Source organism: Terrapene carolina, unplaced genomic scaffold (assembly GCF_002925995.2).
Source record: "Terrapene carolina triunguis isolate 2854851 unplaced genomic scaffold, T_m_triunguis-2.0 Scaffold275, whole genome shotgun sequence".
Lineage (NCBI taxonomy): Eukaryota > Metazoa > Chordata > Testudines > Emydidae > Terrapene > Terrapene triunguis.
In genome coordinates this window covers 1,013,771-1,036,659 of record NW_020664626.1, presented here as the reverse complement: position 1 = coordinate 1,036,659, position 22,889 = coordinate 1,013,771, and the positions used below count along the sequence as shown (strand labels likewise).

Here is a 22,889-nt window from a genome sequence, read left to right as displayed (position 1 = left end):
GGGGGGCGTGAGCTGCTGGGGGCCCTGAGCAGCAATATCCTCCCCCAGCTACACTAATAATTAATGGGGGAGCCAGCCCCTTGGGGGCCCTACGTAGGAATACCCCCCCATACTAATAATTAAGGGGGGGTGAGCTGCTGGGGGCCCTGAGCAGTTGCTTAGTCTGCTTATGCCTCCTGCCGGCTCCAGAAGTGTTTACACCTAGGGCTAGTCTACACGAGAAGTGCTGCATCTGTGCCACTGTAGTGTCTCTGGTGAAGACGCTCTATGCTGCCAGGAGAGCGAGCGCGCCCGTCGACATAATAAATCCACATTCCGGACAGGCAGTAGCTGTGTCGGCAGGAGAAGCTCTCCCACCGACATAGCACTTGTCCATACCAGCACTTAGGTCGGTGTAACTTACCTCACTCCAGGGCCGGCTTTAGGCCAATTCCACCAATTCCCCCGAATCGGGCCCCGCGCCTAAGAGGACCCCACACCCAGTGGCAGGGCCGCCCAGAGTGGGGGGCAAGTGGCAGAGAATCCCTTCCCTGGCTGGAGACACCTTTTTTTACTCACCCGGCGGCGCTCTGGGTTTTTGGCAGCACTTTGGCGGCGGGTCCTTCAGACCCGGAGCGAGTGAAGGACCCGCCGCCAAAGACTAGGAGCGCGGCCCAGTGAGTACAAGCCCCACGTATTTTTTTACGTGTTTTTTTTTAGTCATCCCTGTCGGGGCCCCGTCGAAACTGTTCGAATCGGGCCCCGCACTTCCTAAAGCCGGCCCTGCCTCACTCAGGGCAGCTTATTCACACCCCTGAGCGACGTAAGTTATACCGAAGTAAGTGGAAGTGTAAACCTGACCTTAAATTTTGCTCCCTCTGACGTAACTGCCCCACTACCCCAACTTAACAACTCCACCTACACAAGCGGTCAAGGTCAATGGATTTGGTCAATGCAGTGTCAGTCCAGACACTGCGTTGCTCATGTCAATGACTGTTAATGGCTTTCAGGAGCTGTCCCACAATGACAGTACAATCGATACAAGCGTTCCTGGGGAGGACACACACTGCTGACACAAAGAGCAAAGTGTAGATGCGCACAAGCGATGTAATTACAGTGGCGGCTGTATACCAATGTAAGTTAGGTCGACTTAATTTTGTAGTGTACACAAACCCACACACCTGAGTATCCTCTGGGAGGATACCAATTTAAGATGAGTTATATAGTAGTAGCAGTGATATTCAGTGTGATATTTTGCTATGATGAATAAGAAATGGATGCAATATCTCAGCACATCAAGAAAACTATCAGCACAAAAAATCCATCAACCTAGCTACTGCCTCTTGGGGCAGTGGATTACCTATGCCAACAGGAGAGTCTTCTGTCAACTAAGTCCTGGTCTACACTGGGGGGTGGGGGGGGGAGGAATCGATCTAAGATATGCGTATCTGAAGAATAGCGTAGCTGAAGTCGATGTATCTTAGATCGAATTAAAATTACTTACTTCGCGTCCTCACGGCGCGCCGCGGCTCCCCCATCGACTTTGCTTCTGCCTCTCGCCGAGCTGGAATTCAGCAGTCGACGGGAGAGCGATCGGGGATCGATTTATCGCGTCTACACTACATGCGATTAATCGATCCCCGATAGATCGATCGCTACCCGCCGATCCAGCGGGTAGTGTAGACATACCCTTAGTGTAGATCAGAGCTGAGTGTCTACACTGGGGTGCTGCAGCTGTGCTGCTGTAGCATTTAAAGTGTAGACAAGCCCTTATTGTAGTGTAGAGCAGGCCTTTATCTTGGAGCTTGCCACTGAATTACTACGTGGCCTCACTTTTCTGTTCCAGGTTCCCATTAAAACAAACATAAGGAAATATTTCTTTGCACAATGCACAGTCAATGTGCGGAACTCATTGCCAGGGGATGTTGTGAAGGCCAGAACTATAACTGGATTCAAAAAAATAATTTAGATAAGTTCCTGGAGGATAGTTGTACTGATGGCTATTAGCCAAGATAGTCAGGGATGGAACTCCATGCTCTGAGTGTAAGCCTCTGACTGCCAGATGCTGGGACTGGATGACAGAGGATGGATCACTTGATAATTGCCCTGTTCTGTTCATTCCCTCTGAAGTTTCTGGCATTGGCCTAGGGTTGCCAATTTTGGTTGGATGTATTCCTGGAGGTTTCATTACATGACATAATCTTTAATTGAGGATTCAGCTTTAATTCCTGGGACTCCAGGACAATCCTGGAGAGTTGGCAACCACGGGAAGCCAGGATACTGGGCTAGATGGACCACTGGTCTGACCCAGTATGGCCGTTCTTATGTTCATATCAGTACAATGGGGTGATGATCATTCCTATCCACCCACCCAGATAGGATCTGAGCAGTCCTTTGACTACAGAGATGCTAGGTATGGTTGTGTTTTTCCTGTGAATCACTAAAACTCCGAGCCTGCAAATATTTAGGCTGGTAAATCAGTCCATGCATAAGTTATTCCTACTGAGTTCAAATACTGATTAGTATTTGCAAGATCAAGGCCTTAGTAATTCTTCCAATTACCTGAGCCTCTCTTTATCCATGATTGGATGTCCCATAAATTCTGAGCAAATCCGCTCTGACTGTATAACTGTATCTATTGTGCAGATGGCATGCAGTAGGGAAATTAGATGTGTCACCTATTGGGAAAAAGAGAAAGACCTTGTCTGCACTACAGGTTACCTCAATATAACTTGTCACTCAGGGGTGTAGGCACTGGTGTAGACGGCACTACGTCAGCGGAGAGCTTCTCCTCACTACCACCTCTCGCAGAGACGGGAGTTATTAAGCTGATGGGAGAGCCCATTGGCTTAGAGCAGCTCCATGACAAGCAGTACAGTTAGAAATAGCAGGCTGCACCCCACAAGAGGCACTGTACAGCAGTGTCTGCTGCTGTGGCAGCCCCAGAGCCCCCCACAGGTGCAGCAGGGAGAGAGGGAGGTCAGGGGTTCCTTGCACCCAGGCCACATGCCTGAGGCAACCGTAGGAGCTCAGAGAGCCTAGGTATGGGCCTGCACGCTGTGAGCGGGGAGTGACACAGGAATGCACAGGGCCCTGCACTGCACATCTGCAACGGGGGAGCCTTAGCCTCAGAGCAGGGGAAAGAGCCAGCCCCATGGGGTAGGGGGGGGCAGCCCTAGCAGCAGAGTGGGGGAAGGAGCCAGGGCAGCCCTATGGGAGCCAGGGCAGCCTGGGGGGGAGGAGCCAGCCCCATGGGGGAGGGGAGGGGAGGGGAGGGGCGGGGCAGCCCCATGGGGTAGAGGGGGGGGCAGCCCTAGCAGCAGAGTGGGGGAGGAGCCAGCCCGTGGCGTAAGGGCAGGGCAGCCCCGGAGGGGAGGAGCCAGCCCCAGGGGGCAGCCCTAGCAGCAGAGTGGGGGAGGAGCCAGCCCGTGGCGTGAGGGCAGGGCAGCCCCGGAGGGGAGGAGCTAGCCCCGGAGGGGAGGAGCTAGCCCCAGGGGCGGGGGTGGGGGAAGAGCCAGCTCCGCAGCGAGGCTCGTGCTCCCCCGTCACGTGGGGGAGGGGGAGCGCGCCCCGCGCGCTGACCTCACGCGGCGGCACGCGGCGCAGGCGCAGTGCGGAGCGCGGCGAGCGTGTGGCGGCGCGGCCCGAGTCCCGGAGCCGGAGCGGCCATGTCGGGCGCGGCAGGCGCGGCGGGCTCGGCCCGCAAGCGGCTGCTGAAGGAGGAGGACATGACCAAGGTGGAGTTCGAGACCAGCGAGGAGGTGGACGTGACCCCCACCTTCGACACTATGGGGCTGCGCGAGGACCTGCTGCGCGGCATCTACGCCTACGGTGCGGGGCCGGGACGGGCCGGGCCGGGGGGCTGAGGGACGGGCCGGGGCCGGGCCGGGGGGCGGGGGGGGGGGGGCGGGGCCGGGGGGGGCGCCCCCACGAGGCGCCGCGGCCCGGCCCGCCCCCGCTGGTCTCTGCTGGGGGGGGGGGCGGTCTCTGTGGAGCCGTTTCCCGGCTCTGGCCGCGCTCCCGCTCGGCGCGGAGCCATCGCACAAAATGGGGCCGAGCGCGGAGCGGGTGCGAGGCTCGCAGGCGCCTCTCGGGGCTCGACGCGGAAGTTGCCCCCGTGTAACTTAAACCCGTAAAAGCGGCTGGAGCTAAACCCGGGCACACTGGGGGGGGGGGGGCCGGGGCCGGGGCGGGAGCCGGGCCGGGGCGGGGGGGGGGGGGGGGGCGGTTATGGCCGTGCTAACACGCCTGCTGCGGTCACAGGGGCAAGCTAGCCTGATACGTGTCTACACAGTTACATCGGTTTAACATCGCCCCTTTAAACAGCCACTTTGTGCATCGCCCACTCTCCTTTGTGCCTTTGAAAATCTCCTCCTGACACTTCGCTCAGTGCTTTGGTTTATGAAATATTGACAACACTACTTGGATACGTACATGGGAAGAAATTTTAAAAGGTCTTTCTGTTTAAAACAACATTCTAGGCTTTGAGAAACCATCAGCTATTCAACAGAGAGCAATCAAGCAGATTATCAAAGGAAGAGATGTGATTGCACAGTAAGTGGAATTCTAAACTGAAGGAAGAGAATGGAGACACTTTATTTTTAAAAAAATGGTTAGCAATTTAGCTCATCTTTCCGTGGTCCTCTTAGTTTTTTAAAATAGTGTTAAACAAACCTTAAACAGTCACGGTTTCAAGAATGAGATATCACCAACAACTTTTTGTTGGCTGTGATTGCATGAAAGAAAATTCACCATCTACAACCTTAAAAAAAAAAGCTACACACAAGCAGAGTTCAGAAATAACATTAGTCTAGATGTGATCACAGATGAAATGTTCCCCCTCCCCCCCATAATAGTTCACTGCTTCTAATTTTGTTACCATTCTGTTAAAAGGAAAGCAGTGTAGGAGATGCATGTGCTATAGCCTTGTGTACTTGTCCATACATTGACTGCTGATGTTCGTTGAAAATACACGTGTTGGGGAAAATGAGGGTTAGATTCTGCCAGTGGATCTGCCCTGGCGTACTTGTATCTGCACTAATCCATTTTCAGGATCTAGCCCTTACTTTTTGACTGTGTGGTTTTCTGAAGACAACTTTTTTTTTCCAGATGTTAATGTGAGTGCATAATAAACTACCTGTCCTTTTTTTTTACACTGTCTTTAGATAGAATAATTTAAGATTATACATGTAGTGTGTAATCTACATAATTAACATTTTGCTCATGGTTTATGTCAGGCTGCATTAGGATGGTAACTGGAATTTACTATCAACAGCATAGAACATCTATTTTTATTAATAAAATAAGCCCTTAGTACAGGATATATTGTGCCATATTTATAAAGCTTGACCTCAGATGTTATTTCCCTCTCCTCCTATTCTCTCTTTATATAGAAGAGCGGTCTTTAACTCAGTCTTTGCTAGAGGCTCCTGGATTCAGCATTTTTTTTATTTAAATATTTTAAAAGATTATAGTAAGCTTAGGCCTTAACATTTTATATTAAATTCAGATTTTATTGTAAAAGGTTTTTTAAATCTTAATTTAAAAAACCATTTAAATTTTTTTAAATAGATTTTTAAATTTTTATTCACACTGCTGAAACTTGAGTAGTCTAATGGAGAATATATTAAAACACAGATCTGGTAAATGTTTATGCATTCATTTAAGTGTGTATGCAAAAGTTTGCAGGATTGGGTGTAGGTAGCATATCTAGCCCTGTCTACCATGGGAAATTGTGTACACTTGTCTACACTGAGGAACTTTCCTAAAACTTCAAACAAGTTTACTGTTTTTAAAATCTGATGCAGTGTTTTTGTAGATGAAACCTTGGTTTCACCTAATATGCCAGTGCTAGCCCATATTGACTGTCCCAATGCTATCTCATAACCAATCTCGAGACTCAGGTTCTTGCCTACAGTAGGGTCCTGTCCAAAGCTATGGAAGTGATCCACAATTGACAATGAGGGTCAGCCAGAGAGCCTATCTAGGCTGTCCCTAACCAGGATTGACAACAGCTTGGGAGCTCATGCAGAGAAGGCTATGCTATTTGCTACACCCATTTCAAAAAGCATACTACAATTCTTTAATAAGTGTTGGGTGGTTTGACCTCATGTAGACAAGCTCCCAAGCTGTGTTCAGCTGTACTTGAGTGATAGTCTAGCTGGGCCTTCTGGTAGACCCCTATTGTCAGCCATGTCTATCTAGTGGCTTAAAGTTGACACTACAAAAGGAGAAAAAATTGGGCTTGTGCCTGATGTTTGCTGCTTTGTAAGTAGAGAGTATTAAAGGGTTTTACAAAATCTGCTTGTTTTTTCATTTAGAAACTTGGGATTTTTCTGCCCTAAAAGACTTAGCCCTGTCTACACTAGGAAACTATCTGAAAATCTTCCACTGTTACTGCATGGAAGAACCACTGAAGGCAAGCAAGCAACACTAGGAGCCCTGGGATTGGCTGCCAGTATTTAATAACCACTGTCATAACCCTGTTCAGAGCAGGCTGAATCAATGTGTTAACACAGTGGCAGGTTCTCAGCATTGCTAATGCCAATGGACCAGAACCATTAACCAATGGTGGGAAATTTCTCTGTCTCATAACTAGTGCCTGGGACAGCTAAAACTAGGGAAATGGCGACATTGCAAGTGTAGAGGGTGGAAGTGGAGCAGTGTAGAGAGATTTTTAGTCCTGGGTTAACACCTGTTCAACGTCAATGACTAACATTTTGAATACAGGGGTTGGATAAAGATCTAGCACTATACCTTGAGGCTATGTCTATGCTACAGTCTGTCGGCATAACTTACATCGCTCAGGGCTGTGAATAAGCCACCCCCTGAGCGACAGTTAAAATTAGCTGTGTGTGTTCTTCAGAAATAGGTTCTTAAATGCTTTCTCTTTCCAGGTCACAATCTGGAACAGGCAAAACAGCAACATTTTGCATCTCTGTTCTACAGTGTTTGGATATTCAGGTAACTTTCAGCACTTAAATATACTACGTTTTACAATTTTAAAATGAAACTTTTGAAATAGAAAGATTTAATAATTTGTATGCATTTATTGTTAAGACTACAACTGGGTGAGTGAAGCTTTAAACTGAAATCTTCTAACCATAGGCAATGGAATTTGTCAAATAATTTAATTTCGTCAGATTTTGCCTAAAATCCACTTCTGCAGGAATTTTTAACTCGTGAGCTCTACTTGGCTGTATTCCTATATTTTAATAGGTGTCACTGGAAGACAGACGTGGCCATTTTCTTTTCACTTTTCCCATGCAATTAACCCATGAGTTCATTGGGTCCACTCATGGGACTTAAAGAACCTCCATAGGCCACAATTCTCTAAGGGAAAAATGCAGAAATTTCATCATGATAAAGCTGATTTTTATCAGCCCCGTCCTCCCCAAATGCTCACATTTACATTCTGTAAATCCTGAAGTAAACTATCAAGCAGTTGTAAAGAGACCAATAGTCCATTTACAGTCTGGCTTCACTTGAGTCGGATTCTTCCTCTTGCAGCTCCCTGCAGTCTAGTAACTTTAAAATAAATTCACATTTTCCAAATGCTAAACTTAATTCTCAGGGATGTTTCCTTAAAATTTTCAGTGTTCCCAGTGGAAGAGATGTAAATCGTCATCTCTTTGATTTTTGACTAGTAAAATTATACCTGAGAAATTATCTGATAAATTGTTTCCATCTTTCATGGGAAGTCCACTCACCGCTAGTGGTGCCTCCTCCAGGTTATCTTGGGGATTAGCTCTGCCAGGTGCTGTGCCTCTCCCATTGTCCTCTTGCACCAGGAACCACAGCCTCCTCTCTGCAACTTAGCCCTTCGGCCAGGTCACGATCTTTGTTTCCCCCTTCTGGGGTAGCAAAGTCTCTCTTGACAAATGGGCTCAGGCAGTCTTCCCGCTCACTGGCCAGCCGGTGCCACTTCCTCAGCAGCTGGTAAGGGAACCCAGGCTGGCCCTCTCATCAGCAACCAAGTCTATTCATAGAATATCAGGGTTGGAAGGGACCTCAGGAGGTCATCTAGTCCAACCCCCTGCTCAAAGCAGGACCAATTCCTAACTAAATTATCCCAGCCAGGGCTTTGTCAAGCTAGGCCTTAAAAACCTCCAAGGAAGGAGATTCCACCACCTCCCTAGGTAACGCGTTCCAGTGCTTCACCACCCTCCTAGTGAAATAGTGTTTCCTAATATCCAACCTAGACCTCCCCCATTTGCTGCTTCCCCCCCTTGAGCCTTTTCCTACCTTCCTGGCTTCCCCTCTCTCCCAACTCCCTCCCTGCAGGGAGCAACTGTGACCTACCCATCACCAGAGCTTGCAAACACTCCTTCCTCTTCCTAGGGAGTGACTGCAGCCTTTCCCAGCAGTCCCCTCTGTCAGCTTTCTGGCTTATATAGGCCCTGCTGGTTCCTGCACAGGTGAGCTGCTTCTTATTAAGGCTTCTTTCTGTCTTAATTCCCCCCAGCTTGCAACCCCAATAGGTTAATTGGCCCCTCTGGCCTGCCTTTCGGGGCAGGTGTGGGGAGGACACACCATCATATTCATGTGCAAGCAAAGAACAAATACATTCATAATTAGTTTTCAGAAAGTAGGACTTAGTGTCTGGTTGTAGCTAGCATAGTGAAAAACAAGCCAGTGGAGTGAAACATACTGCTGGATGATATTGTTGAGTGTGACTTACACAGGGAGGTATTCTCATGTGCGTGGGTTTGAGCAGGAGCAACTTCCCAGATGAGTTGATTGACCCTTATGCATTTTGTGCTAAAATTTATGCTGAATCCTTCTTGGTATCTTGTCATTTCCAAGTCCTTCGGGACCCACTGCCCCTGTTATGTTTGGGTGATATTGGACTTGTTCAATTTGTCTGTTTCATTCAGGTCCGTGAAACCCAGGCATTGATCTTAGCACCAACTAGGGAGTTGGCAGTACAGATTCAAAAGGTAAGAGCATTTGAAGCGGCCAAACTTTTGAGCACATTCTTTGTGCCTGTAAACTCTTACCAATGTTTTACAGATGTTGGTAAGTGCCCAGTATTACTAGAACAGTTGGTGAATTTTTAGCATTTTGTGGATTTGCAGTGATTATTTTCGTCCATAGAAAATGAAGTGGTGGTACATATACTTGTTACTGTATCTAATACTAGATTAGGTATAGTAACAAATTGATAATACTCCTGGTTTACTGATATTCCACAGGAATAACTCCTGGTTAGCCCAAAAGCACATATTTTGTTGGTTGCTGAGGTACAGTTGGCGCTCTTAATGTTAGAATCTCTGACGGTTCAGTGTTGTTCCTCCTCTTATCATGCTCACGTGTTGCAACAATTAACTTTTTGGCATTGCAGTGAGCCTTCTATAAACACAGCTGTGATGTGTGCAGATCTCTTGGAAATGTTGTGAAGCTGAATTTATTCATCTTTTCTGTCCAGTCTGGGTGGGAAATTGCGGGCTTAGAAGATGTCCAGTGGAGTGTGTTGAAACCTTTGCCTTGATTCTGTAGCTTTTTATCCTGGATTTTTGGAATGTGGCACCATAGCATTTTCTCTTTCTTGGAACTTCAAAAAATCCCACAGTTTGAATCCTGTGACTGAGAAACTCGTACATAGCTACAAATGCTATAATCAGAAAGTGTTGCCTTGTTTATACAGATTGTAATTCCTCTGTTTAAATTTAGCTGCAAATTTTCTGACACTTGTGATTTGACCTACCAACTCGTTCCTGCTCATGGTCCTGAAACTCCCTTATCAGTGCGGGAGGTTTGTCTGTGCTGCTATTTCTGCGTACAAAGTGTCTCCAAAGATGCCTAAAGCCATGACAGCAATCCCCCCTTTCAAACTCCTGTTTTACAGAGGAAGCACAGGACTAGCACCACAGGCTGGAGCAGGGGGCAGAAAGGGGTGTGGTTGGAAAGATCTGCATGTAAATAGTGGGGTGCTGCAAACAGGGAGGGACCTGTCTAGGGATCTCATTGCAAATAATGTACGTGGTGCTATTGTAAACTGTCTAAATGTTTCTTCTGTGCTGACTTGACACAGGGCCTTCTTGCTCTTGGTGACTACATGAATGTGCAATGTCATGCCTGTATTGGAGGCACAAATGTTGGTGAAGATATCCGGAAATTGGATTACGGACAGCACGTTGTTGCTGGCACACCAGGCCGTGTGTTTGGTAAGGAGGTCACTGGCTAGCTATGCCATATCTGGCTTAATACCCAAGATACACATAATAGTTCAGGATAAATGGTGTGTACTTCATGCTTAAGGGATTGTTCTGCTCCTGCTAATGTGAAGTGGTATGAAAACTCCATTTAAAGGGACACCGTAAACCTAAACACACTAACTTTTTTACCAACTATTAACAGTCACTTCTAAGATCAATCCAGCTGAAAGACTTGGAGAGAGAAATCATTTTGTTGTTTTTTTCAGTTTATCATGTATAGTCAATTTCACTTCCCCTGACTAATCGGTTTCCCTTGTTTGTGTGGTATTTGCACAGCAACAAGGAAGAGAATAATTTACTAGGAAAATGTTATTGCACGTGCCCAGAAATTGGTATGAGACTCGGGGGAGGTGTAGGAGTTGAAGCTACTCAACTGTTTGTTTTTAATCTAGTCAATTAAAAAACAATCTGAATCCTTTTTGTGGTTTGTAAAAAGTTCTCAGCAATATATTTCCACTCGAAACTAGCTACCAATACTCCTCTTTTGGCTAGCCCAGCGTGCCAATGCAGCTTTGTTTTCTGGTTTCTCTAAAATAACTTCAATTTTTATGGCTCCTGAAAGGTGCCTGGATGACAAAATTGGAGACTCAGTTCCTCTAACAGTGCAGGCATGGCATGGCATGGCGAGCAGCGGTGCTGGCTTCTCACACTGCCCTGCCAATGTACCTCAGTGCTGATTTACACCTCCTGGGCTGAATATCCCTCCTGTTCGGTCCTTGGAGACTCTGAGCCTGGCAACAAGTGTCGGTTCTGGTTGTATTTATACCGTATCGGTATGTTTAGTTTGGAAAAGAGGAGATTAAGGGGGACGTGGTAGTGTACTTGAAAGACTGCCATAAAAAAGATGAAGAAAAGCTGTTCTCTCTTGCCACAGAGGGCAGGACAAACAGCAATGGGTTCAAACTTCAGCACTGCAGATTTAGATTAAATCTCAGGAAACACTTCCGAACTGTAAGAAGAGTAGGACTGGAACAGATGCCTAGGGAGGTTGTGGAAGCTTCTTCACTGGAGGTTTTCAAAAGGAGGCTGGGTAGCCATCTGTCCTGGATGGTTTAGACACAACAAATCGTGCATCTTGGCAGGGGGTTAGACTACATGACCCTGGTGGTCCCTTCTAACCCTATGATTCTAACATGGAGCCAGTCTTCATAAACCACAAAATGGGAATTAGTTGGTAACTACCCACTGGGCTGGATTGACCCACATGGTAATGGTGAAAGGCTTCCACATCACAGGACCAGGGACTATTCTGAGCCATCCACTCCTCCAGACCAGAAATAGGCAATCTAGAAACGAAAGCTGGATCCATGTGGTTGGTTTCTTGTGCAGCAGTTTCCAAAGGATGCGCACAGCTCTTTCCAGCGGAAGTCCCCCGTAGCCTGCTGTCACCCTGGTGCTGTGCAAATGGGCTGCAACTCACCTGTCCTGTCTTGCTTGCCTCAGAGAGCAAGTTGTGTCCTGGGGCTTGGAATTCTGAATTTTTCACCCAGTCTTTGGTCCCTTAACTGGCATGTGAGGCGCCAACCCCCCGAGTACAATATACTCCTGTTTATTCAAAACCCTGTTATCCAGATTTCCACATTATCCAAATCCCTTCCTTGTCCTTGTACCCAACACACCTGCCTGCATACGACCCCCCCCAGTTAGCCACTCTGCCTCCTGCTGTCATGCAGCCCTCCAGTGAAACCCCAGGCCCAACTGCCTATACGCACATCCCCACCCCCACCTTCTCCCCCCTCGCCACCATCTTGCAGCCCTTCTGCAGAGTTGCGTTTCCCACCTGGTCGGTGCCATAGCTCTGGCCCTGGCAGATGCAGCACCGAAGTGCCCCGCTCCCTCATTGGCACAGCCTCCACACTGCTCCTTGGGTAGCGTGCAGGAGCCAGTGCTGGGGCGCACACCAAACCGAGCAACCACCGGAGGAGCCCAGCTGCTAGGGAGTCTGCTGCCCTGCTGTTACCGCGCATGTGTAGCGACAGCAGTGAAGTCTGTACCCTGTCCATCTGTTTCGTCTGCAAGGGACAGCACTGGGAGGTCTGGGGTGAGAGGCTGTCCTTTCGATTATCCGAACTCCCAACTCTCCAAATAAAATCTGTGTCCCTCATGCTATTTGGATAAATGAAAGTATACCGTATGTGATTTCTGGGGCTCACAAAGTGGTGTCAGGGCTGCAAGCACCCTGGCCTTCCCAGGTTGCTAAATGAATATGGGGTCATGATATGGAGAGAATCAGTGCCCCAGCGGAATGCATAGATAAGTAGAACTGTCTGATAGTGGCAGTTAGGGAGTGTTGCAAGTATCTGTGTTGCTGGAAACTTTCATGATACTGAACTGGAACCTTGCAGATATGATTCGTCGTCGAAGTTTAAGGACTCGTGCCATCAAAATGTTGGTTTTGGATGAAGCTGATGAGATGCTCAATAAAGGTACGAAATACCCTTTGCACTCCTTCCTCCTCCCTCCGCCTCATGCTCTAGCGTGCACAGCACTGGGAATGCTCTTGCCAAAGGGCATGTAATGTAGCTGGTTAGAACCTAGGGCTGTATTTGCTACACCTAATCTGATACAGGGAGAGATCCCTTAGGGTACGTCTTCACTACCCGCCAGATCGGCGGGTAGTAGTTGCTCTATCGGGGATCGATTTATCGCGTCTCGTCTAGATGTGATAAATCGATCCCCGAACGTGCTCCCCGTCGACTCCGGAACTCCACCAGAGCGAGAGGTGGTAGCGCAGTCGACGGGGGAGCCGCGGCCGTTGATCCCACGCCGTGAGGACCTGTGGTAAATCGATCTAAGATACTTCGACTTCAGCTACGCTATTCACATAGCTGAAGTTGCGTATCTTAGATCGATTTCCCCCTCCCCCCCACTGTAGACCAGCCCTTAGGAAGAACGCACACCCCTGGAACTAGTCCTCAGCAAAGCCTCAAACTCTCTCCATTTTCTGTGGGGTACACTGGTTTTGGAGTGTGAGGGATAAGATAGAGTTGAAGTTGTTTGGGTGACTTTAGCTGTGAATTCACTACTTCCTAATGTTTGTCTTTAAGTGTAACCTTAATTTTGAATTCCAGAGTCAGTGTAAGAAAAGTGTTAAAAGAAAATGCAAACATTAACACTGCTGTGCTATTTGGTTTGCTTTGGCAGGTTTTAAAGAACAGATTTATGATGTGTACAGATACCTGCCCCCAGCTACTCAAGTGGTTCTGATCAGTGCTACCTTGCCTCACGAAATCCTGGAGATGACCAATAAATTCATGACTGACCCAATCCGCATCTTGGTTAAACGGTGAGTGATGTTCCCACGAGAAAAGCAGCTCTCGAGTTCCACCAGAAGTTGGGCTCTCATCAGTCTCTGGAATTAGTCTTCCTCTGTAAGTGATGGCTTTTGAATGTGATTGCTTCAAAATCCTTCGTTGTTGGACTAGAAAGGGATTGGTTAAGGCTGTAAACTTGGTTTAAAGTGCAACGCCCATTCAGATGTTTCTTGTAGTTAGCTGCTGTTTGCCAAGCAGCTTGCAAACCTTCTGTCCTAAAACTTGGGATAGTTTTGTTCATTTTCCAACAGCTGCCCTCTGCAGCAAACATCTCCCCTTCATAGCACTCTGCAGCTTCCCTCCGGCCTGGCTGGCAGCTCCTTCTCTGCTCCCCAACCCTCTTCTGATTCTTCTTCATGGCCTTCTCCCATGCAGTGCCCTCCTCCTAGAGATCCCTTCTTCACCCCTGCCCTGCCACCTCTTGCTCCTATAAAGGTGACCCACAAGATATTTTGATGCCTCTTCTCACATTTTACAATGTGCGAGGTAGGTCTAAAAAAGTGTTGCACCTTGGAAATACCTGGAAAGCTCAATCTGGGCTTCCTGGGTTTTGCTGGAAGACTTTTGAGGGAGTGGGGGGGGGTCTGATATGTCTCAGCTTTCACATCATAACCAAAGGGGATGGGGTGTTTGGATCTTTAACAGACCCTCTCTTGTCCCAATACTCATTATACATTGGAGTTCTATAGGTGGCAACAAAACCAGAGTTCTAAGCAGGCTAAGTAATGGGTCTTCCCCATGCTTAGCCATCTCTCCTGTGATGTCACGATCGCATTAGATTTCCAGTCTTTCTGACAGAGCTCCTAATTTCAAAAGCAGGAGCATTGAAACCCTCACCTTTTGGGTCCTCTGTGTGTAGTGCACGCAGGACACAAGCTCAGTTTTGTCATGCGGGTCACCTTTACGTCCATCCTCAATGCACGCTTCCCCGAGGACACTTCTGAATCACTAACGGTACATGAACCATTCCCCAAATCCACCATAACCCTGAGGTTGTGCGCATCACTCCACATAAGTCTCCCCTGCATCACTGCTTCCCGTTGATTTAGGCCCCAATCCCACAAATTGGTCAGCACATGCAGACTCACCCAGCCCTCCACTGAGGTTCAGTACATGCACACACCCCTTTCACATGGAACAGCTTGCATTCAGAGCCTTAATGGAGCTTCCAGGCAGGGTTTCCCTCTGTCTGCTTTGTAAAGCACCATGTGCATGTAGGACCTTGTATAAATAAAATATCAGCAGTTCACAGTGTATGTGACAATAGTATGAACTCTGTTCAGTGTGGCTGGCGGGCTGAAATGTACTGGCTTACCACTGCCCTGAAGTGTCTGTCTATTAAGACTCGATGGCTCTTTTCTGTGTGCAGTGATGAATTGACTCTGGAAGGAATCAAACAGTTTTTTGTGGCCGTGGAAAGGGAAGAATGGAAGTTTGATACGCTATGCGATCTGTACGACACACTCACTATCACGCAGGCTGTCATCTTCTGTAACACCAAGAGGAAGGTATAACAGCAACAAATAAGTGTTCACGTTTATGTCTCTAATGGTAGCTGTGTTGTTCCCCCTGCCTATTAGTATCTAATAACGTGAGACTGACGACTAGAGGCCAACTGTTAGCCCTGGGAACTGCTAATCTCAGTCGTTTCTCTTGCTTTAAATTGCAGCCTCCTGCTCATGGCGATCGGCTTTTAATAACAAAAGCCTTGAGTGGATATGCCAAAGAAAATTCCACTCAGATGTTAGGATCCCTCTTCTAACAACTTCTTTCAGGTTGTTCCTAGTAGAACTAGGGAGAATCTGCTGAGGGATCTGGAGGATTTTCCACCACTAGCCATTTTTTAAATCAAGACTGGATGTTTTTTAAGATTGGCTCTAGTCCAAACAGGAATTATTGGGGGATGGTGTGTGGCCTGTGCGATGCAGGTCAGACTAGATGATCACAGTGGTCTCTTCTGGACTTACAATCTCTCACCTCCCACACCTGCTGGCCTTGGTGACACTGATCGAGCCTCCTGGCTCAGGCCTGTTGGGTGGGATGAGCCCTGGCCAGTGAACGCTGCTGAAAAGAGAGGAGGAGCATTGTCCTCCCCACCACCCCTCCCCTCCAACCTGGCCTGGGAAGTGTTGTCAAATTTACCTGCAGCAGCCCAGGGAATTGTAAATCATGTTGCTGTTGAACTGCCTAGCCAGTCTTTTAACTAACCAACATGAACCGTGACTTGATATGGACTAAAGCAGCATGTAATGGGCTGTGGAACCAATTGGAAGAGATTTTGTGCCCTGATTTGAGACTGTTTAGCTAGTAGCTTATAGAACTAGAACCAAACGGCACTGGGTGCCTGTGTGAGACATGCTAACCTGGCACAGGGTTTCTTGGTGGTTAGGTTGAAATTGAGCTAGTCAGTAACCAGTTATGTGCTGTCCTATCACCATCTTGTCCACTAAGAGAAGTGCAATCAAAGGTGGAGTTGCCCTTTTAGAACAATAAAATTGACTAGCAAGTAGAGGTCCAAAGTCCCCTTGGGCTATAGAAACCAAACTGCACCCCAGGAGGAAATTCACTGACTCCCTCCCGGGGGTGGGCGAGAGAAGAACACAGCTTTTCCCATCAAACAGGCAAGGCCACTGCTAGGTCTAGATGCCCCTCCCTGACGTCTAGGGACAGCTGGAGTTGTCACTCACGGATGTTTAGGAATAGTGGAGCTTGCTCTTGGAACAGCTCTCTCTCCCTGGATGGTTTTACTGCCCAGGCAAGTATATCGAAGGGGCCCAGCTGTCCCCATGTGGAGTTAGTCCTGGCTGTTGCTTATTAGCTAGTAGTGAGTCTTGCAGGTGTTAATTCAAATGCAGTGATCCACTGTTGCTAGGACAGAATCCACTGAACCTTGCATTCAGTCCATGCTCCATAAATAATGGAAATGCTTGATGTTCTGCAGGCAGGATGCTGACTGCTTTTTCCTCCTGAAAGTCTAATCTTCAGAAGCAGCCATGGAGATGTCTTGTGGCTCCCTCTAACATATGGCGCTTTCATGAAGAAGCACAGAAGAGGGTGCTTCGTCAAGCATGACTAGCAAACTGTTGTTTCAGGAACAAACAGCATGATAGAACTAACCCTGGCTACCTCTGTGTGTGCGCGCAGGTAGACTGGCTAACAGAGAAGATGAGAGAAGCCAACTTCACGGTGTCATCAATGCATGGTGATATGCCACAGAAGGAGAGAGAATCCATCATGAAAGAGTTCAGATCGGGGGCAAGGCAAGTGACTTAATACTCTTCTGTGCGTGGTGTTACAGCATGAGACCAGGATTCCCCAATGTCCTATGGGAGGGTGGCTGAACTATGCCTTCAATATCTATCCCTCTGTATCTCTGCCCTGAAAGCCCCCTTCACCTTTTCATCCTCATTTCTGGTGATTCTAGAATAAGCTATAAGATGAAAATATTAGAGTTCTGAGACTCAGAGATCACTGGACTGCCCTTCCATAGCACCTCAGGGTGGGGGGACCTCTGCGTAGGCTGGCTGGAGAACCGTGGTGTTAGAAGTAGAATGAGCCCATGGTATTTAGTAAGAGTATCTGGGAGCTGGAGAAAGCTGCAGAGATTGAGCTTCATTTCTCATCATGTGGAAGGAGTTGCCTCTGACTGGGCCATACCAGGCAGCTGCTGTTGAATGTGATACTTTGTACTGGAGGTTTTCAGCTCCCTAAAAGCTCTAGTTTCTTGTGTATTCTGTGGAATTCTCCCTGGAGGAAGCAGATAGCTGGGTCCCTCTGTTGAAGACGCCTCCTGCTGAAGCAGCAGAACGTGAAGTGACTCATTCCATCTGCTAAATATCAAAATGAGCTTCTCACCAGCTGTCTCGTCACCAAGGGGATGGCGTGAGCAATTTGATGAAGTAATAGGGGATCGAGGAGTTTATACAATTGAATACCTCAGTTGTAGTATCTCCAGTGTGGAAGTTGCAGCAGATGCGCTGTATGGCTTTGCAGTGCTTTGAAGGACAAGAAATCCATTTGCGGTGCATTGAAGGCATTTAGTATAAAGGGATGTCAACTTATTCTTCATCAACATCACGTTTGTTATGCAATGTTTATTTTGTCAGGAAAATTATTTGTATAACTGGTTAGTCATAAGATTCGTGTTCATAAAATTGGAGTTTGACTGTAGCTGTTTGAAAATTTTCTTAGCGTTAGGAAACTAGTTAATAAGTGACACTTGGCCTGTCAGTGCACTGCAGGAAGATGGTTGTTAATGTCTCCCTAGCTCATTTCACAACATCCTTCCAGTGGGATGGGAGTGCAATAACTCTGCTCTTCTCTCTTGGCAGCCGTGTGCTTATTTCTACAGATGTTTGGGCCAGGGGCTTGGATGTTCCTCAGGTGTCCCTGATCATTAACTACGACTTGCCCAACAACAGAGAACTGTATATACACAGGTACAGGAATGGCTACTTTTATTAAGTCTGATTCAACTATGACTACACAGTCAACTAATCCTGGATCCTTTCCTTCAACAGAATTGGTAGATCAGGTCGGTATGGCCGAAAAGGTGTTGCCATCAACTTTGTAAAGAATGACGACATCCGTATCCTGCGTGATATTGAACAGTACTACTCTACCCAGATTGATGAGATGCCCATGAATGGTGAGTGTAGGGTGCATCCAAATATGACTCCTAGCTCAGCTGGGCAGAATGGCAGCTGCCTCCTAACCTAGCCGTGTATCACCATGGAAAATATTATTTCAACAGAATCAAATAGGGAAATTTAAAATACTCAGTTTTATTGTACTGAAGTTTTTGGCCATTTGTAAACTCAAAGCCTGGTGGATTGAGAGGTGTTTGTATTTCCGTGAAGAGGCTGAAGCAGTTGTGTGCATTAGCTGTAGTACTGCTGTTACTCTGTGCTGCAATTTTTAGCATGTTCAGCAAAGGCTTAACTTATGTTCTCTCTCTTAATTCAGTTGCTGATCTTATTTAAAGAAGCAAGACATGCTGAAGACCAGTAGAAGGGGAGAGCTCCATTTTAGACTTGACTTTACAAGGAGTCCGAGTCTTATGTGGTATTTTTATTTAACCATGAAATTGGTGAAGTCCCTTAGAGGAACATTGTCATTTTCTTCATGTAATCTGCAAATTAGGATGTGTGTAAATAATGTGTTCACTTCCATTCTACCTACTTTTTTCAATTAAAATTTTACCATAAACTCTCCCTCGGATCACTTGAAGTCTAAGATGGGAACTGGCACTAAACTCGGTCCAAAGAGGTGTTTTTACAGTTGGATGCAGTGTTATGAAATGGCAATAGACATCAAATATACTTAAGCCCATCGAAAACATAACACGCAAACCTCCCAGTCATGTTTATTCCAGTTGCAACATTCCTATAAGTTCCTTGCTGGTTTGTGCAAGGAAAGGAAGTCAGCATGAGTCTGAACTCTTCCACTCTTGGAAAGCGAGTAGTACTAGTTACTAAGATAAGTTCATGGTGGCTGAATGCACGAGCTGTTTACTTTTGTATCAGACCCAATGTAGGGACTCCCCTGTCTCGGGGAGGTTGGGGTATCTGAAGTGGCATTTCAGTGCTGGTAGATTGTGGAGTGTTGAACAGCAGCAAATGTAGGAGCAACATGGCTGCTCGGGAGTTAGATTTCTAATGGCAGAGGGGGTTGGTGAATGTCTTGCTGTCGTGGACCACTGGGTTCCCTTGCAGTGTTTAGCCTCTGACAGACCTTATTCATGGGGTTGTTGAAAGCAGCAGGGGCAAAGCATGAGAATGGGAGCTGATCAGCACTTAGTCGGACATTTACAGGCATCTCTGCAAACCTGTAAGTGCCGGATTTATTCTTTGAATCTAGTCACAGAAACCCAACCTGGGTAGCGTGAAGGTTGGTTCCATCAGTAACAACAGATAAATGCCAAGACTGTTGGATTACAGTAGCTAGAGGGGGCTCTAGTTCTTTTGCTGCACAGTTCCTCTTTTCATTCAGCTGAAAATAAGTGTCTCTGGTAACTTTCAGGAGCCCCAATCTTCTAACATCGGTGGGGCTGAAACTTGGCCACTCATCCCCAGGCTTGGTAGGAATTGCAGAATTGGCAGCCCCACCCATCACAAGATGGCTAGTGCTCTCTGAATGAGGCAGGAGTCCCTCATTAAAGATGGACACATTTTAAAAGAAAGCCTCCTTCCCTTGGTGAGGGGAGCAGCTGGTGAGCAGGTTAACATGTAGTCATGTCCTCTCACTGCACTGGCCAAACCTAACCCCCAGCTGCTCCCAAGGGCTGTAAACCATCTCCATAGGGGACAGGCACTTCCTATTCAGTGCACTGCACGTGATCACTACCATGAGCTGTAAGCTGCAGTGGGAGCAGATCTTATGTTCTAGTGGGTGAAAGACTGAAACCTGGCTTCAGGGTCAGGTTTTGGATTTCAGTTTCAAGGCTTAGTCCTCAAAATGTACTGGAAATAAGAGTCAGGCTTCTGCTAACTGTTTGGAGTTAACTACTCTTTCAGAGCTGACATCAAATGTACAAAATAAGGTAGTTGGTGACTTGTAGGGAGGTCTTCAGTTGTATCAGGCAAGTAGTGTCAGATATTGGACAGTCACTTCACCATCTGTAAAATGAGTAATACTTACCCCCTACTCCACAGAGATGCTGTGATGATTAGTGAGTAAACAGCTGGACAGTTTTTTGGAAAATAAAGTTCTAGAAAATGCTTAGTCCTGTACTCTAGGGGGACACTATCCTCAGCTCATTTAGGTTCTTAAAGGGTCCCATCACTGCTATGAGCCTTGCTGGTGTAGCTGAGGCAGAAGGAGGGTCTCTGACTACTGGTTCTACACTGCAGTCTTCCACATCAGCAGTCAGCCCTGGCCTTTGAGAGGTCACCAACCGTGCTGTTCTAAGCCTTTCAGAAAGGAATCCCTTTCAGTTTAGGAGCTTTACAGCAGGACAACACACTTTGCCATCAGCAGGCTGTTTATAGAAGCATGGGAAGGTTTACTCCTTGGCCAGCTGGGTAAACCTAAATCAGCATCTTCTGAGACAGTCTAAAACTACCAGAAAAATCTGAGGTAGGGATTCCCTTGCTTTGCTCCCAACTTAATAGAACAGAGGAAGAGGCATAACTTGATGCAGACATCAGAGAAACAGGTGCAGTTCAGCACTTGTGATTCTCAGCCAGGGGGTGGGGGAGGTCTGGATTCCAATTTAAAGTGTCAGTGACAAACAGGTACACTCAATCCAAAAGGAATAGCAATAGACTTCAGTCTAGCCTGCTGAAGATGTTTCTTGCTGCTCTGTGTTACTGGCAAGAGGTGTTTTGATAAGTTCAGTAGGAGCCTGGAAGCATGCACAACCCTGCAGAACAACGGGCAGCTACTGTCAGTTCCACCACCACTGTTCAGTCTTCAGAACATGTTTAGTGGCAACCACGCATTCAGAATTTGTTTGCAGCCTAATGTTCACATTCAATACAGTATCTAGAATTAATTGTTCTGCAACTTTCATTAATTAGAACTGAGGATGCCTCAACTGTATTAAGGATAAAGAGGTAACAAAAATCCACTCTGTTGTACCTGCCCACATTTATACATCTGTTGAGATTTGACAAGCTTTAGAAGCAGGTGATTTCAGACCTAGAATAGTTTACTCCACATGAGAGGCAGGCACACAAGAATGGGATTCACTGAAGCTGAGCATGGAGCTGCATAAGCTAGCCCCTAGGAAATGATGAGGGGTGTGGCCTACTCACCACTCAGAGGTATTTAGGCACTTAACTGTGGTGGTGATCTACAGTCACACCCCCACTGCTAAAGTTAGGTACCTAAGACAGGTCTTAGGACAGGGGGTAGAGACACCTACCCACAGCAAAGTGGTTAGGAGGTGCACCTGGGATGTGGAAAACCTGCTCCAAGTCCCTGCTCCAAATCAGGCAAAGCTAGGATCTGAAAACAGGGCTTCCAGTCCCATGTAATTGTGCTAATCCCTGGCCTATTGGACAATGTGACCTGAATAGAGCCCTTCATGTCTGTGCAACAGGGTAACACTGCCCAACAGTGCTGTATTGTCCTCACAGCACCCCTGGAGAGAGGGCGAGGTGCTCAGCTACTTAGAAACAGGAGACAAACTTAAAAATCATTTCTAAAATACACAAGTTTTAGAGCCTTTGAGGTCACAGGTCCAAGCTTTACTTCACAGCCAGGAGTGCTACAAGATTTAAGCAGCTGAGATTTTGGTGCAATCATATGACAGCTGGAGCTTTAAAAAAATAAATCAAAAATTGGCAGTGCTGAAGAGGCCACTTCAAGCACCTGCTGGATCCTTGGCTCCATGACATGGGTTGAGAGATGGACATTAGTTTGGAATTTGAGTTAGAACATCACACAAGGTTTTTCTTGAGTGTTAGAGCAACACTCGTGTTATAGGTCAGCTAAACTGGCTTCAGCAGTAGCTTTCTCCTCTTGTTGCCACAAAAAGGGAGATGAAAGTTGAAGGCCTGTACCTACAGCTGGCACCATGCTCCACTTTACCCCTGCACAACAGTCTTGGATACACGCAGCCACCTACAAAAGGGCCTCCAGCTGAAGGGAGGGGAAGCTTCAGCGTTAAAACACTTTCTGGTGAAACGCTTATGGTAGCTTATAACAAGCCAGTTGACATGCACAGAATTCCTCTTGAAGAAACCTGGATGAAAGACAAGTATTAGTACAGAGATGGAAAGCAGTTCAGGAATGCTGAAATAAACTGAAGTTTAACTTACTCAGTGGGTTTAAGATGCAAGTTTTCTGAAACAAAGTCGATCATGCAGAAGTCAAACCCTATACTGTAGAAGGCATATCAAATCTTCCACTTTAGACCCAGAACTGGGAATGCAAGAAGTGTTGCCTGCAGTCGTTCGACTATTTTAGGATCTCATCAGGCTAACATTTGTGTATAGGTTTTTTAGCAAGACATCCAAGGAGCAGATGGGTTTGGGACAGTTTTGCTGTAGGTGACATCCATCCTTCCACCACAACCTGATGGCCAGCGCTGCCAGCAGTGTTATAAAGGCTGCACCTGCAGGGGCTGTGAAGTGAGCTTGACGATCCTTCAGAAAGAAGGGAGTGCTATGATGGAGTAAGTTGGCCCCATTGTGAAGGCACTGTAGAATTCTCATTTATCTTTGTTGTAATTTACTAGATTATCAAACACCAGCCAAAAAAACCCCTTCAAATGTTCTATTTGCTGTACTGCATCCAATCTTGTTAAATTTTAAAGAAACCACATAACCCAATATATATGCCTGTTTTAGTTAGAGTTCTTTGTAGCTTGAAGGCTCATCTCTTTCACCAACAAAAGTTGGTCCAATAAAAGATTAACTCAGAGAGAAGGTGT

General features: G+C 46.9%; 1 protein-coding gene across 1 annotated transcript; it reads left to right on the top strand.

Moving 5' to 3' along the window:
• The first annotated feature begins 3,623 nt into the window (after positions 1–3,623).
• EIF4A3 (eukaryotic translation initiation factor 4A3) lies at positions 3,624–18,723 on the top strand. Its single transcript, XM_026657720.2, has 12 exons — positions 3,624–3,810; positions 4,461–4,533; positions 6,876–6,942; positions 8,856–8,918; positions 10,013–10,145; positions 12,542–12,622; positions 13,341–13,482; positions 14,880–15,018; positions 16,655–16,770; positions 17,842–17,949; positions 18,031–18,158; positions 18,476–18,723. The coding sequence occupies exons 1-12, from the start codon at positions 3,648–3,650 to the stop codon at positions 18,490–18,492; spliced, it is 1,230 nt and encodes a 409-aa protein (XP_026513505.1). The 5' UTR covers positions 3,624–3,647; the 3' UTR covers positions 18,493–18,723.
• The last annotated feature ends 4,166 nt before the right edge of the window (positions 18,724–22,889 follow it).

Excerpts from the sequence above, each read along its gene's own strand:
- EIF4A3 (XM_026657720.2), top strand. The coding sequence starts at position 3,648 with ATGTCGGGCGCGGCAGGCGCGGCGGGCTCGGCCCGCAAGCGGCTGCTG. Across the intron at positions 4,534-6,875 it reads GGAAGAGATGTGATTGCACA|GTCACAATCTGGAACAGGCA; the intron begins GTAAGTGGAATT and ends TTCTCTTTCCAG. Across the intron at positions 12,623-13,340 it reads TGATGAGATGCTCAATAAAG|GTTTTAAAGAACAGATTTAT; the intron begins GTACGAAATACC and ends TTGCTTTGGCAG.